At 32.9% G+C, this 16,903-nt stretch overlaps 1 protein-coding gene across 1 annotated transcript in view; it reads right to left on the bottom strand.

The window, feature by feature from the left end:
* LOC149797030 (uncharacterized) overlaps window positions 1-16,903 on the bottom strand; it is a 316,734-nt gene that overhangs the window by 140,316 nt on the left and 159,515 nt on the right. Inside the window, exons 35-38 of the mRNA XM_089960698.1 lie at window positions 12,486-12,601; window positions 11,344-11,429; window positions 8,508-8,628; window positions 3,477-3,597 (exon numbers count right to left, since the gene is read on the bottom strand). Of these exons, the coding sequence (XP_089816824.1) occupies window positions 3,477-3,597; window positions 8,508-8,628; window positions 11,344-11,429; window positions 12,486-12,601 (444 nt within the window). The remainder of the gene's footprint in view (window positions 1-3,476; window positions 3,598-8,507; window positions 8,629-11,343; window positions 11,430-12,485; window positions 12,602-16,903) is intronic.

The following is a 16,903-nucleotide window of genomic DNA, read 5'->3' as shown; positions in this document are numbered from 1 at the left end:
CAAACAATCCTCACCAACAGTGTGCTTAGCAATGACCTGACCTCCTGCATAATATGAGCTTTATCAGAGTCTCACGGAACATCTGTCATCAAAGAAGATTAGTGGGGAAGGGGTTGGATAGATGACTTTCGAATAACATCTCAAACAACCTGGGTTGCACATTCTTTTATTGAAAACAGGTTGATTCAATGATGATTGAAATGAAGGAGTATGACGGAAACCCACAGGCCATCTGTGGGAGTTTGGGATGGAGAGTCAATGACAGTTATCAGAACATTTGAGGAACAAGAAATCTTGTTTATTAAACTACCACCTGTAATGAGGAACCTGTTGCCTCTTGAAAGCTGATTGAGCTAAAAACTAGCTGTTGCTGGGCAACCTCTTAGCTCTCTGTTGACAATCATCTCTATTTCAGGCTGAGAATGACTTGACCTGAATGTCTGAGCAGTAGGTATGTTTCGTTGGAGGAGCAGTCCCTGTGCTGTCTGCCTCACAACTTCCTCCATCCTACCATCCAATAATAATGGCAAACCACAGAGTGTCACACAGAGAAACTAGGAATGGTGTAGTTTGAATGATTACAAGCAAAGACAGGTATCTTGTCACATTAAATTGAAGAGACAGTCAGAGTGTTAGCAATAGAATGGTGTGCAATACTGTTAAATGACCTTGGTGATCCAACCCATCACACATATGCCTACCCATAGAGAGATATAAGCATAATTATTGCTGTTACAAGTGGCAAAAAAGCAAAATTTGGGCGTAAAAAGTGTAATCTATATATTACATGCAAGAATTAAAGCACATATGAAAAGGATACATATTTACTACTAACCTGGTTCTGTAGCTGGACAAAGTGCTTGTCACAAAGGGGAAAACTCATACGGATTAGAACCCGAATACATACACAAATTATACAGAAAAATTAGTTATATTCAGCACTCACTTAAATTTATCTACATGTATAACTTTTGCAGAATGATTATGAACTGGAATTTTGCAATGATTATGGTAAAGTTTGTAAAGTGGTGTTGATTTGTCACTTTTTCTGAACTGACACGTTTTGAAGTTTGGAAAGATCCATCCGCTCTAACATTTTCTGTCGCATAACATCTACAACTCACACCTTAATGTATTTCACTTAACATTGGGTGCCATTTTCTTTAAAATATATAGACTGGTTCACTAACTAGCAAATCAATAAAATGAATCTGTTAGGCAAAGTCCACCTTTGAAGAAACCCATCTGTTTTCTTGGAAATGGGTCATACACAGTTGCTATAAATAGTAAATAATGAAAGTACTCTTATGCTATTATTATGCAGCAGTCACCATTTTAAGAATATTATCAAATTTATATGAGTGGAATTAAGGAGATGATAATAAAATGACAAAAGCAACTTTCTATTGCTATATTTTTATTTTATTTTCTAATGTAGCAAAAAGAGTGATCCATATGCAGTCTCACAGAAAACATAATTTGGTGAAAAAATGTAATGGTTATGTCAAAAGCATAATGGTTGGCATGTATGCCATTGATTCCCTCGCAGGATTACTGTCTATATCAGGGTATTGCTCCATAGATTAAGCCATCAATAAATGAATCACCAGTTGAATAAGCTGAGGAAGTTTTGCTGGTATGGATGGCCAGAGAGTTTGATAGATGGCAGGATGGATGCTTGGCACAGTTGCCAGCTTGATGGTGAGCTCAGATGTCAGCTGGTATACCTGGCTATTGGCTGGATGGTTAGTTGGACAGCTCATTCAGAACTACCTATGATGAAGGTACATCAAAATGCAGAGCTGCCAACCCTAATGAGTCCATCTCAGTAAGGCAGTTGATTTTTTTCTGCATGACTGACCAGTTTTCAGTAAGGTGTAACAAAATATCAATAACTACTATGTAAAGCTGGAAAACATAATTAGACATTCAATGCATCGATGATAAACATTATGTTCAACTGAAGAGTTTGTAAAGCATGCGTAGACTTTATCTACCACTAGTACAGTTGCATAAACTCTAGTTCCAAACCCTATGCAGCTTAATGGGTTGTTGCTATCTCTGAACTTGACATAATTCTTGGAAATTCTTTTCCATTTTATATGATAATGACAATCATATCTCCCACCACAAGATATACTCAAACTGGCATGTGATGTCCAATAAACATAAATGTCCTTTCCAGCTTTTAATCACTAGAATCTGTGTTGATTATTAACACTTTTCCAGAAGCTTATTTTCCCTCTCATCTTAAACATGCATCCATGATATTTTCTTTTAACAATTATATGGTATTTGTTATGGAATGTGTAAACATATCTAAATGTGATAAAATTATAAGGGCTGCAGAGAAAAATAAAGCACCTGAATACAGTTTTAAAGAATATCATCAAAATAACATGATTTTCTTTTTATATAAAATAAATGATTTTCATTTTGCAATGAACAAATATTACATTTGTATTCATATCAGATGAATCAAGAATAATTTTTCATCTTTCACTCACAACAGCTTGCAAAGGTATATACTATTCAACTTATTTCATGAATTTCATATTACTTGTAAGAGTCTCTATATTAGTACCAGATCTGGTACATTCAATGTTCAGTCTCATCAAAAGTGATCTGGTTCTAGAAGCATTCTCTGATTCCCTTGTAAATAGTACAAAGGCTTGAGAGATTTGACTAAAAAACTGAATTTTGCCATCACGTTCTCCTTTGCCATGACACCTGACCATCATAATATGGCTGACTGGTTTAAAATGAATCAAAGCTCAGTGATGACCATGACACTGACACTTAATCCTAGTTTCAAAGTTAAATGTATGTTGATATTAAAATGATGCCATTTTCGTAGGAAAACATTTTTTTTTATGGATGCAAGCTTTATCGTTAGCTTTATCATGTTATGTATATTTAATTTAATTGTTTGCTTGTTAGTTTTAAATTTTTTATTCCATTACATGTTATTGTAATGTAACACCTGTATGCTGGACTTGATCTTGTCCAAAACTGAGTTAATTTCTGCTTGACCTGATTGACTTTTAATTGTTTTTTTTATTTCATTTATGTAAACAACTAATAATAGCTTCATTGATCTTTATTATCAGGATTATTATTCAGGTAAACAATAATTAAAGTTAAATGTGCTTTGACTGTTTGTATGGGACCACATTTAGTCAGATATTCTCTACTCTGTATTCAACAGTGTAGAATAAAATTTCTGCTGATATTAAACTGATGAAATTTTTGTGGGGACAAAATGTTTATGGATGCATGCTTTATCACAAGTTTAATTATAAAGCAGCAATTAGTTCTCATGAAGGTTAAATTAAATGCATTTCTCAAATCCATGAAATAAACAAAATTAAATCTTGAGCGAAATTTTCTGATTCTACATGATGCAAGTGAACTGGAGAAATGGGGTTAAATATCTGGTCTTTTTCATACCCTGATTTAGACATCAAACAACTGACCGTTTTCCCATTCTTCCTGAACCATCCCTTTTTATTGTCCACATCAATTTCCACCTCCATGACATCACCCACATCACAGGTCTCTGTCCTTCGGGTTGAGAAACCTGCCTCTATAAAAATCCTGAAATTTAAGAAGAAAATTGGAAATTACATTTTTAAACACAGACAGAGCTTAACAGAGCATGCTTTAGCCAGCACATATATAGTCTGATAAATCAGTCTCAAATCTGTATTGGTAAGATGGTGGTTTGGGGTCTGATCTCACCAATTTATAAATTATTGCAATTATTGCATTAATGTTTGTCTGCAACACATCAAACACAAATCAATCATTTTTCAATACTTACCATTACTTTTTATGGCTCTTAATTTTCAGTTGGATAAAAGGACCTTTTGCAAACTGTTCAGCCAGATTTCAAATCCAATGTTTGAAAATATGCAAATCCGCATGGAATTACAATATTCTCTGGCCAGTTGCCATTTTGCATTACATGGCTACAATGCATCAAATTATAAAATGGACAGATACACATTATAACCCAAACTGCATTGTAAAATTAATCCATTTTGTAATCTGGCACATTGCTGAACTGTGATAGAAGTCACATAACCAGATATCCATTACCTGAGAGTCACATAACAAAACCACAGATGCTTGAGTCCCATTGACTAAAACAACCATTCTGATGGAGTAAAAGTTACATTTCATTGGTTCTTCAGCATTGAAGGATTGTTGTTGTTGTTGTTGTGGTAGGGTTTAGCGCCATTTTTCAGCACACATGAGGCTATACATGGCGGCCAGTATTAATGGTGGAGGAAGAACCCGGAAAATCCCCAGAAAGAACCACCGACCCACAAGAAGTATTGATGGAACAGCTAACCATCTAGTGATGTAGCCAGTAATTTAAAATGGTGATTCCACATGGACTTTCAAGTCATCCAACATCAGATTTGATAGGGTAATATGAAGAGAAGATCAATGAAATGCTTCTTCAAACAAATGTAACTCATGAAAGACAAGAAAAATTCTTAAAATGATCAACATGTGGACAAATATGTCTGCATTAATTGCAATGTTTATGAATCAATCAGGTCAGACCTGAAACTACCAGGACGCAAATACTCTGGCTTCATAGCTGATTGGACTAACACAATATACCTAATGAGTAAGGAGTGCACACTAACATTTTGATGAATGAACAGGTCCAACACTATTTATATGTAGGAAACCTGACCTCAAACAGCATTTCTTGCATAAAATAACTATCAGCCAGTTTAATTTGTCAACAAGATGCAGGTCAACAAATTATCAGACAATGATATCCAAGGTAAATATTTACAAAACTTTTTTGACTTTTGAGAACTTTAGAGTAATTGCTCTGGATACATTTATAATAAATATTCCCAAATCAGAAATACATGTATGCAGACACTTCATACAAATTATTGCTTTGAGACTAACAAACTCAAAAGGTAAAGACTTTCAAAGGTCAAAGGTAAAGACTTTCAAACTCAAAGTAAAAAACTTTCAAACTCAAAGGTAAAGACTTTCAAAGGTCAAACGTAAAGACTTTCAGACTCAAAGGTAAAGACTTTCAAACTCAAAGGTACAGACTTTCAAAGGTCAAAGGTAAAGTCTTTCAAACTCAAAGGTAAAGACTTTCAAACTCAAAGGAAAAGACTTTCAAAGGTCAAAGGTAAAGACTTTCAAACTCAAAGATAAAGACTTTCAAACTCAAAGGTAAAGACTTTCAAAGGTCAAAGGTAAAGACTTTCAAACTCAAAGGTAAAGACTTTCAAACTTAAAGGTAAAGACTTTCAAACTCAAAGGTAAAGACTTTCAAAGGTCAAAGGTAAAGACTTTCAAACTCAAAGGTAAAGACTTTCAAACTTAAAGGTAAAGACTTTCAAACTCAAAGGTAAAGACTTTCAAACTCAAAGGTATAGACTTTCAAAGGTCAAAGGTAAAGACTTTCAAACTCAAAGGTAAAGACTTTCAAAGGTCAAAGGTACAGACTTTCAAACTCAAAGGTAAAGACTTTCAAAGGTCAAAGGTACAGACTTTCAAACTCAAAGGTAAAAGACTTTCAAAGGTCAAAGGTAAAGACTTTCAAAGGTCAAAGGTACAGACTTTCAAACTCAAAGGTAAAGACTTTCAAACTCAAAGGAAAAGACTTTCAAAGGTCAAAGGTAAAGACTTTCAAACTCAAAGCTAAAGACTTTCAAAGGTCAAAGGTAAAGACTTTCAAACTTAATGGTAAAGACTTTCATACAGAGTGATATAGGTCTGCCTTCATTTAATAACCTGATCAAGTCATTATTGAACCTGAAATTTTTTTCTAAATTTATTGATTTGGTGGTTTTGAGGATAATGCTCAAACAACATAAGCAAGTCAGACTTCATCAACTCTCATTAAATGCAAGTGCAACCTTATTTTGAATGACCCCCTCCAACAAAAAAGATTCCATTCCAAGATTAAAAAAAAATAATTGTAAAAATTTCTTCTAAAATGTTAAAATACTAGTCAAGCATTAAAAATAAATCAGATGCATTGTCAACATTAAATAAGCAGCATGAATACAAATCCAATTCCATAATATCAATGTACCAAGCTAAGTAATCATCAGCAGTGACTACAAAATCTTGCATTTCTCTAAAATTAATTTGTTTTTAATATAAAAAGAGTGATATAATATTAAAAGCACATACAATACTAGGCATGAAACTAAATTCCTTGCATCTGCTAGTATAGTCATGTTCAAATAAAGTACTTGAGGGAAATGTTAGTCTACTGTATTTAGGATCTGATTTCAACAGTACTTTACCTTTTCTTCAGGATTTGATTCCAGTCATACATTCACTTTATTTATTATCATGCCATGGATGTTTATATTTAGCTATGTAATACAACTAGGTGTACTTTTTGAAAAAAGAAACTAAAGTAGAAGGTAAACAATTGCTATGTCATGGAATGCCTTTATGAATTAATGCGAACAATCTGTGGGAAAATTAATTTCAAAACAGCAGAGATAAAAATGGCAAAAAGCACTGAAATGTAAGGAATGGCACTGATGTCAATGCTGATTAAGAGAAAATACAGACAATTTTGTGGGGGGTGATTTTAACTGTGATCTTGATTTTACAGAAATGAACTGAGTAGATAACTAGTTTGTTGCTTTTTTCTAACTCAGGTGGTGAAGACAAAGTTTTAGAGAGTTTTCAAGCTAACAGGCCAGTTAAGAATTTCATTGCTCATAATGTCTGCCATATATCATGGTTGGAGGGACAGTGACTCAATTCCCAGAATAAGCTTTACCTCATCATTATCTCACTCAATATGGGATCAAGAGATGTGGCAACATTTAGTTACAGAAATAAACAAAACTAGAGAGTACAGTAAGACACCTCCACTGTCTGTAGTATACTGCTTGCCAGTTGATTCTCCAACTAAGAAAGCATTTATATGTTTATGTTGTTTGCATGTGTGCTTTATGACTCTGATCAAGGGATGACCATTGCTGACCAAAGAAAAGGAGGCTGAGGACCAATGTTGACAGTATCGTGTCCCATGATCCTTTTAAATACTTATCTTTCACATACTGTTTAAGTTAATTATAAATAATATTTTTCAAACAAAGAAAATGATAATAATATATCTGCAGTCTTAGAAATTTATAAGAAAACATTCGTATTTTTTACTAAAAAATTTATTATGCAATGAAATACCAAACAACAAATGAACATCTTTGTGTATGAATCTTTCTACTGTAGGTCCTCCAGTTGACGTAAATCTGATAAACGTTTGATAGTCTTGATGGGATGGGATAATATTGTCAAGATTTTAAATAGCATTAAATTCACCACATTTCATACTTTTACAATTAGGAGATAAAAAGAACATTTCATAGAAAAAACTGCACTGATAGTATTAAAAGTACGCTTTCTAATTTACTTATCAAAAAACTGCACTGATAGTATTAAAAATACGCTTTCTAATTTACTTATCAAAAAACTGCACTGATAGTATTAAAAGTACACTTTCTAATTTACTTATCAAAAAACTGTACTGATAGTATTAAAAGATGCTTTCTAATTTACTTATCTAAAAACTGCACTGATAGTATTAAAAGTACGCTTTCTAATTTACTTATCTAAAAACTGCACTGATAGTATTAAAAGTACGCTTTCTAATTTACTTATCTAAAAACTGCATTGATAGTATTAAAAGTACGCTTTCTAATTTACATATCTAAAAACTGCATTGATAGTATTAAAAGTATGCTTTTAATTTACTTATCTAAAACCTGCATTGATAGTATTAAAAGTACGCTTTCTAATTTACATATCTAAAAACTGCACTGATAGTATTAAAAGTATGCTTTCTAATTTACTTATCTAAAAACTGCATTGATAGTATTAAAAGTACGCTTTCTAATTTACTTATCTAAAAACTTGCATTGATAGTATTAAAAGTATGCTTTCTAATTTACTTATCTTTACTTTCCACTAAATGTTTTACATCTGAAAATTATCAGCTAATATATATCTACATGATTTTGTACAGAATGTCATGTTCTTTAAAGTGGCATACAACTTTATTATTAAAGATTATTTGAAAAACTGTAAGGCCAGATAAACCAACATCTATGCATTCTCTCATGCTGATACACCAAACACTCAAATGATGTGAGTTCCACACAAGCTCCTTTCTGACTGGGCTTCCATATAAAATCGGTGAAGAACAAATAATACCACTACTCACACACTACAAGAAAATAAATGTTTTACAAATTAATTAGTAGCATTTGAAGGGCATGGGAAACAATAATTTAACTTGAACTCCTTTTTCAAGTGAATTTTTAATCAAAATACAAAGTCATTTTGGCCTTTATTGATTAAGTCGGTAATTTATTGATCAAGTCGGTAATGGCTACAAACTACTCTTAAGATTTTGCAGAATAGAGATATTTTCTTTTGCAATGACTGCAAGCAGTACCAGTAATTAGTTTTTTTAAAGAGAGAGAGATTACCCTCCGTCATCAGCATGGTAGCCAATAGCACGAGGATTCCACCCTGGTTGTCGGTTTGGTGGATAATCCTGGGGAACCAGTCCAAGAGCTATTGCTTTGATATCTCCTGGTGCCAAAATAGCTGTGGAAAAAAGAAATAACATAAAATTGTATGCATAGAAAGAAACCGGAGTGCATCCAACAATTACATATTTCATTTTAAAGAGGCTTTCAGTAGTTTCCAGTAGCTAATGTAAAGACTAATTATCTTGCAGAAAATTAGAATAAAACGATCTTGATAATGAAATGCTGACCACATTTTTAAATAAAAGTTTTGCAAGGAACTTTTTCTCTTTAAGTTTAAAATTCTGTTGTTTTTAAATTTAAATTTTTTAACATTTAATCATCAATCTAAAGACAGTAGTATGCATGACTGACATACTGTTAAAGCAAGCAACCATGTGACAGGACATAAATTACATAATAAACAAGAGCAAAGTAGTAGTACTATAAGAAATTCAGAATAACGAGAGATAAAGAGTTTTTTTGTATAATCTTTTTTATTGTAAAAAATCTTTGTTTTCAAAATGTGCTCATGAAACTAACAACTTTATCCACCTCTAGCAACCAGATTTTACCACATTAAAGTCAGTCTTTATGTAGCCTGGAGTGACAGCCATGCATGAAACTAATAACATTATCCACCTCTAGCAACCAGATTTTACCACATTAAAGTCACAGTCTTTATGTAGCCTGGAGTGACAGCCATGCATGAAACTAATAACATTATCCACCTCTAGCAACCAGATTTTACCACATTAAAGTCACAGTCTTTATGTAGCCTGGAGTGACAGCCATGCATGAAACTAATAACATTATCCACCTCTAGCAACCAGATTTTACCACATTAAAGTCACAGTCTTTAAGTAGCCTTTGAGTGACAGCCATGCATGCATAGTTCATGATTCAATAATTACCTTGATTAGCCACTACAGATAAGGCCTTACATGAAAAGCATGCAACATGTAGTCCACTCATCTATTTCCTAAATCATTATGCACCTTGCACAGATAACCTGATGAGAGTAACACATCCCAAAATACAAGGTACAGTCATTCATATGAAAAGTTACCAGTGAATACATATATTAATATACCTCCAAATGCACTGGTTTAAAAAAAAAAAAAAACTTCTGAGTAGGCCAGGATGTATTTAACATGGAAGAATCCATGTGCTCACAAACACAAATACTTAACCGATGTTATTAAAACATGAAGTGTTGGTCTCAGTGACCTTCTTGGTTGCATGGGTGTAGCACTAACAGAGATGCATCCAATTATCAAAGTTTCATTACTGAAACATAATCAGTATCCAATAAATGAACTTTTCATACAAACTTTGACACACATGAAATACTGGTCACAGAGACCTCTTTCTGCAATATGGTTGTAGAGCTTATCAAGATGCATCCACTCACCAAGTTCCATGATTTTATTAGGTAGGATAGTATGTACTGTATATAGCACACTAAAAACTTGTGTGGTCATGAACTAAGCACAAAAAGTAACAGGGATGCACATCATCATCAACTTGATGATTTTAACACAATCAGTGCCTGAGAAATGAAGTGTAAAATATAAGCCACAACAACCTACTATATACATCCTTCATGATTAAAGATAAGACAGCATGCTCATAGCACACAAAAACCTCAGTGTTTCAAAGCTCAATTTTGAACTTAAACCTCAGCTGAAATAAATGTGAAACATACATCAGATTGATAATTTTTGTTGTTGTAAGGATGTGGCACTGAGATGCATAAAATCATCCAATGAAATGGTTCTGGCATACGTTTTTGGAACTGGACCAAAGTCAGTGAAGCAAAAAATATGTGTGACAGTTACCTATTTCTGTGATGAAGGTGTAGTATTCATCAAAATACATCCCCTCAAGAAGTGTAATATTTTTTGGTATAACAGTATGTGCTTTACAGGCTGCCAAAACCTATCTTGTCATGACCAAAATGCAAAGACTTCACCTAAGGCAGTCATATGTGAAATATAGGTCACAGTGACCATCCTTTGTTGTAAAGGTGTGGTATTAACAAATATGCACATAAATGTCTAGTTTGATTATTCTTGCATTACAACAACTTCAGAGAAAATTTAAACATGAAATTTAACCAAATTCAGTACAGATAGTCAGTCAGAGATGCAAACAATCATCTAGTTTGAAGATTTTAAAATTAACAGGGCATGAGAAATAAACTTAAAATACAAAATGTAATCAAAGTAAGTGAAGTATGAAATGTGGTTCCCAGTGACTTACTTTTTGAAGATGGTGTACACAAAAATTCATGAATCCAGGTAAAACAGTGAATATACATAGTGCTAGAAAAACCTATTTTGGTTATGACCTAAGTCCAAATCAGAACCCATGCCAGTAAAATGTGAAATGTAGGTCAATGTTACCTTCTTTTCAAGGAAAGGTGTGGTACTAACAGCGACACATTCAATCTAGTTTGATGATTCTAAAGCGTACTGAGCATACAAAACATCAAACATTAATTTCAGCCAAAAGTCAGTGAAGCATGAATTATGGGTCACAGTGACAAACTTTTTTGATGAGGGTGTATAGCTCATTAAGGTGCATTCCATCACAAAGTTAGCCCCCTCACCGAGGGAAGAGGTGCTATGATACTCAAATGTTGCCTTGGACCAAGGAAGAAAGACTGTGATTCAGTGATGGTGTACCATATACATGCTTTTATCTGCATGGATGTAAACAAAAATGCAATGCCAGGGATCGTACAATCACTGTCCTCTATTTGCAAAGACAAGCTAAAAGGACTACTTACTGATAGAACACTTGCTATTCTCCTTGGTCAAGGGTTTTGGTGCAATAAACTGCCCTACAGGTATAGATGAGGACTGTGTGTCATAGCTGAAAAACAAAACAAGTAGCTGTGGAATAAAGATGGAATCTCATATGCATTCCATTCATCTATAACTGAACACAGTACTTTGAAACAAATGGTGACTATTCTGTTGAAATCAAAAGACAACTACTGTAATCAATGAATTTTTAAGTATTAACAAAAAAGTCATTCTTTTTAAGGACATGAAAATTTATATCCAGAGAATAAATGAAGTCACAGTATATCATTCAGTTTTTGAAAAGGTAGTAAAATACAAGGAAAAAACCCCACAAAATATATGGAATAAAATCGTTGGATGTGTTAAAAGATATATAACATAAGGTGACAAAAACAAAGATAAAGACACATTCCTACAAATTGATAGGACAAGTAAAATATTTTAAAAAAGCATGGACCAGAGATATAGATAGATACAGAGTTTTTGGAAATTAAAGTGCTTCGAAGTAGAAATTAATATTTCATGCATTTAGATGTACATGCTGCTATGAATGTCACATTAACAAACCTAAATTAATACTTAACATGTTTCTTAGTAATGAGTGTCAGTCTGGTTATCAAATCAACTCCTTGAGTTGGATTATCAAATCATCTTTTTCAGTTGGGATATCAAATCATCATTTTGAATTTTTCTGGCACAGATGTAACTCAGATTAATTAGGCACAAGAAAGTTAAGGCTGGAGATCACTCCAAACAAATGATATTCCAAACTGTGCTATCCTTTGAATGAAGTAAGCAACCAAACTATGAACAGTTGATACATATCAACATTCTATGACCATATGTCTTATGCAGTATTTCTTATATCTAAAGAGACTATATACTAAGTTGACAGTTATCCATGGTAAAGCTGTCAGTGTTTTCTTTAAAAGTATGCTGCTATTTTTTCTCCAAATACTACATTTGTTATTTTCCACAACCTGTCCAAATATTTTGCTCTCAGTTCAAAATCTTAGCAAAAACACAGATCAGGATGCAGAAACATCCCTACTTTAGGGATCCCTACAAACTTCATGTAGCAGGGCCCTGATTAATAAATTTTGCAGCAAAGGGAGGTAACTACCAGAGAATTCCTGTGTCGTGGCAGACTCTGACTTCACGACCTTCAGAAGCAAAGTACTGTGGAACTGACTTCAACATCTCTCCTTTAATCTCTTCAAGTGGCAAATCGGCTTGTTCCTTGGGAAGAATATGATAGTATAGTGCAATAATAATAATAATAATGTGTTTGTAAAGCAACCAAGTGTCCCTGTGCTCCCCCATTTTGTCTCAACAACCAGCATTATCTGTGCCCTCAGGAACTTGCAAAAACACAATTAGAGGCCAATTTCAGCTGCACAGTTGTCTTTTTCTTTTAATATCCATCAAGTATATATATATATATATATATATATATATATATATATATATATATATATATATATATATATATATATATATATATATATATATATATATATATATATATAGTTCAGAGAATCTATAAATATGGCCTTTATGGTTGTAATATTTCCTGAAAATTTATATGGACGCTGGCTGTTTGTTAAAATTTACAAATATTGATTAACAAAAGGCACACACCAATTCCCAGGCATGATGGTTTTATAATATGGATTCCCAACCTCCAGTGGCTGCACATACATTCTGAAACCACTGCACACATCCAAAGACCTTCCCCAATCATTTCCCAAAGTTTGATCAGGTCTGTCTTGAAAGGTGTGGTAGGCACTGAATGACATCACTAATACATGCATGCAAAGATGGATCTGGTTGCATATACCTTGCCTTTTCTGTGATATGTTCTGGTGATGATATAATAATAATAATAATAATAATAATAATAATAATAATAATAATAATCATCATCATCATCATTATCATCAGCAGCATCATCATCATAACAACCTTGAAGGTTTACTTCTGTGTGATATGCTACAAATGTCCTATAAGATTTTTAAATTTATTTCAAGCATTTAAGAATGTGATTAAATGTCACCAAATACATTAATTAAGAAAGTCAGGTGCAACATGAAAATGTGAGAGAGAAGAGAATATATGTAATCATATATACATAGATGAATAGATGGTCAGAATGACAGACATACAGACAGGATGAATGACAAACATACAGACTGATTGAAAAATAAATGTCGATGCAAATGTAATTAGTTAAATAGTTACTGTAAATCTTGAAATTTAATGATGCTCAATTTTGTTCATCTCATGAAAAAAAGAAAAAGCTACATGCTAAGCTGTGGAAGGCACTTACTCCAAATGCAATTTCTTGCAATGAATTTCATATAAACTTGGAGAGAATAACTTCTTTAATGTGAATATCCAATTAATTAATTAATCAGTATTATTAAAAGTATTGTGGATTATTAAAATACTTGTTAAGGAAAGAATTCAATTACTTTCTTTTGCAGTTCAGAACCCTTACTGCGCATGCTTCCTGGATATAATAACAGATCAAAATCACACTGTTTGGACTTCAGTTGCAGCGGTATCTAAAAACCAATTTCAATCCCACCATTCCTAACCAAATTAGAGAGGATTATATATTTTAAAATATGCTGATTTAGAATTTTACTAAATCTACATGGTCAGTTAGATACTTTGCTTCTGTGTAAACAAGATCATATTTTGGAAAACAGTTTCTCCCTTCATGTCTTAATATGGATGATTCTATCAATCTTTTGTATGTAACTCATGACAGTTCAATTCAATGCAGCAGTTTTTCAGGGTTTTCAAATAGTGATTTAGACACTGCTATTCTCATTAAACAAACTACATATACTGATGGAGATTATTTTACTTTGAAATACAAAACTTATTTTATGACCATTTCTAATTAAAAATTTACATCTGATTGGATGGAGAAACCAAGCTCTATATATGGACAAGAAATTTATCATAAGCATAATGGTAAAAATTCCACATGACACAATTTTTTTTACATCTCTACCATACCAAATGATTAATTTTTTATCTAATAAGACATCAAAATCAACAGGCCTAGATAATATTGGAGGCTTCCTGAGGGCTGCTGCAAACAATAGTTATAGTCTGATAATACAAACCCATTTATTTGTACCCCTCTACCAATTAAATAATGGAAACATTTAATGCGATAAAATGTGCAAGGAACTTAGTCAATTCGTTCACTGATTTATAGTTTCTAACCTGACTCTTGAGTAGAGTGGCCCTAACACTGTCATCTTATGTGCGTTTCATGCTTAATGGAAGTTTTCAATGTAATAGACGGACATGCTCAGATCCATTTCTAGTTTCTAGACAAGTCCATTTTCTGCAAAGGAGTGTATCATGACAACAGATGTACATACATAAGTCGTCTGCTTCCGATATTTACAATGTCGAATCAAGCAACGGAAAATAATGACAACAACAAATTTGCTTTTCATGTGGATTTAACAAGCGGATTAATTTCTATGTTCATGTATGCAGAGGGATATAATTCCAAACTCTCAACATTATGTAATTTACACAATTATTCAGCAGTTGCCGAACAGGATGAACGACGTCATTATGTTGTCTGACGGAAATAAACTGGCCTATAGTGTACGCAATATGGTGTCGTGTTAGTATGGAAAGTCTGTTAAGCATGAAATGGTGCAAGGGATGCCAGCATTAGTGCCAATCTGGTCAAAGTCAGGTTATAAATTATAAATCAATGATTCAATTGACTTAGTTCTGTGCACTTTTTATTACATTAAATGTTCGCGTTTTTGAAAACGGTAGGGGGGTACAAACAAACAGGTTTGTATTATGAGACTATAATTATATGTAATATAAGCATATCCACCTCAGTGTTTCCCTCAGACATGGTAATTGCCAAACGTTACCCCCTTTCATAATTCAGGCAGCAAAGATGTCAATAACTACAGACCCATACTTATTTTATCTACTCTGTTCAAACTACATGAAAAAGATGTTCATGACAATTGCGTGATGTACCAATCAACCTACAACTTATTTCATCAAAACCAATCAGACTTGAGAGAAAACCACTCCCGTGAGACAGCTCTGGTCACCATAATAGACAGATGGATTAGATCAAGGGAAATAAGCTCGATCAGTACTAAATGTAGCTGATCTTAGAAAAGCTTCTGTTGATTATGACATTCTTATCAATAAAATGAAAATTTATCAATGTGACACTTCAATAATTGATTGGTTTACATCTTATCTAACAATGAGAAAACTGTGTGAAAATAAGGAGAACCAATTGCAGGTGGAGTACCACAGGGATCTATCCTGGGCCCACTCCTCTTTCTCATTTTTTCATAAATTATCTGCTACTGAAAAGTGGCAACTAAATTTCATCTACTGCTTTATATGCAGATGACACCACTCTTAACAGATAAATCACATCAAATATTGGAAAATAACAATATTAATCAAAGCTGAAAATTTATCTACAAATGGTTACCCATCACAAAATCCTTGGCATGATAGTTGACAACAATTTTCAATGGAATGAATATACTTAAATCATATATCATAAAGTCAGTTCATGTCTGTGGTCTTTTGTTTTACTAAGTTGTGGCTACATCTATCAAATAAACATGGCTTAATATATTACAACCATGTTATCCAGGTAAATACATCCAACAAGAATATTTGCAAATTATTCCCCTTGCAAAAAAGAATTTTCACACTCATCTGAGATGATCCTGTAAACATCCCAAATGTAATGAATGATATTAAAATGTTGACAGTGAGTGAATAAATACATTTCAGGAAGGCTAAACTTGTGCACAATGTTTCAAAACAATATTTTCCCATTGTATCTTAAGGAACTATTTTTTGCTAGAAAACAAGGCATAAATTTCAGCTAAACACCTTTCCATTCCAAAACCAAGTAAAGAACTCTTTAAGAAAACTTTTCAATATTTGGAGACACTGACCTGAAAGAGAATCCCCCCACAAAAAAATCAGAACAAATACAAATATAAAGGATTTTAATGATAATCCATTTCAATAGATGAAAAGTGGAACCTGTTCAATTTAACAAATACATTACCACTTAAAATATAAATTCTCAAATGTCCACATTGTTGTCTCACTATTTTTGTACTGTATATTCACAATGTACTAAGTTGCAGCATATTCTAATAAAATATTTTGTTTATTCTGCTTGTTATGTCTACAAAAAGGTAACTTATTATTAATGCTTATTTTGCATGCAACTTTGTATATTCTGTGTAAATATGCATACAGCAGAGGACCACAAAGAGGATTAGTTCCATGCAGATAATTGTGTCACTCTCCTTAACTAAAGTCATTACTATTTTTATTTTTATTATAATCAAATATTTATCAATAATAAATGAAAAGAGAGCAAGAAAACAACCAAATTTACCAAATTCATTGAAGATTTGTTGTCAACAGATTTGTTAAGCACAACTGCAAACTGCATAGAACCAGATCTGCCATCTAATAATACTCCAGGTAATCTGG

This window comes from Sinohyriopsis cumingii, chromosome 6, assembly GCF_028554795.1.
Source record: "Sinohyriopsis cumingii isolate HCF-2022 chromosome 6, ASM2855479v2, whole genome shotgun sequence".
NCBI classification, from domain to species: Eukaryota; Metazoa; Mollusca; class Bivalvia; order Unionida; family Unionidae; genus Sinohyriopsis; species Sinohyriopsis cumingii.
Note: the sequence above shows the minus strand (reverse complement) of the source record. Positions and strands in the feature narration are given on the sequence as shown.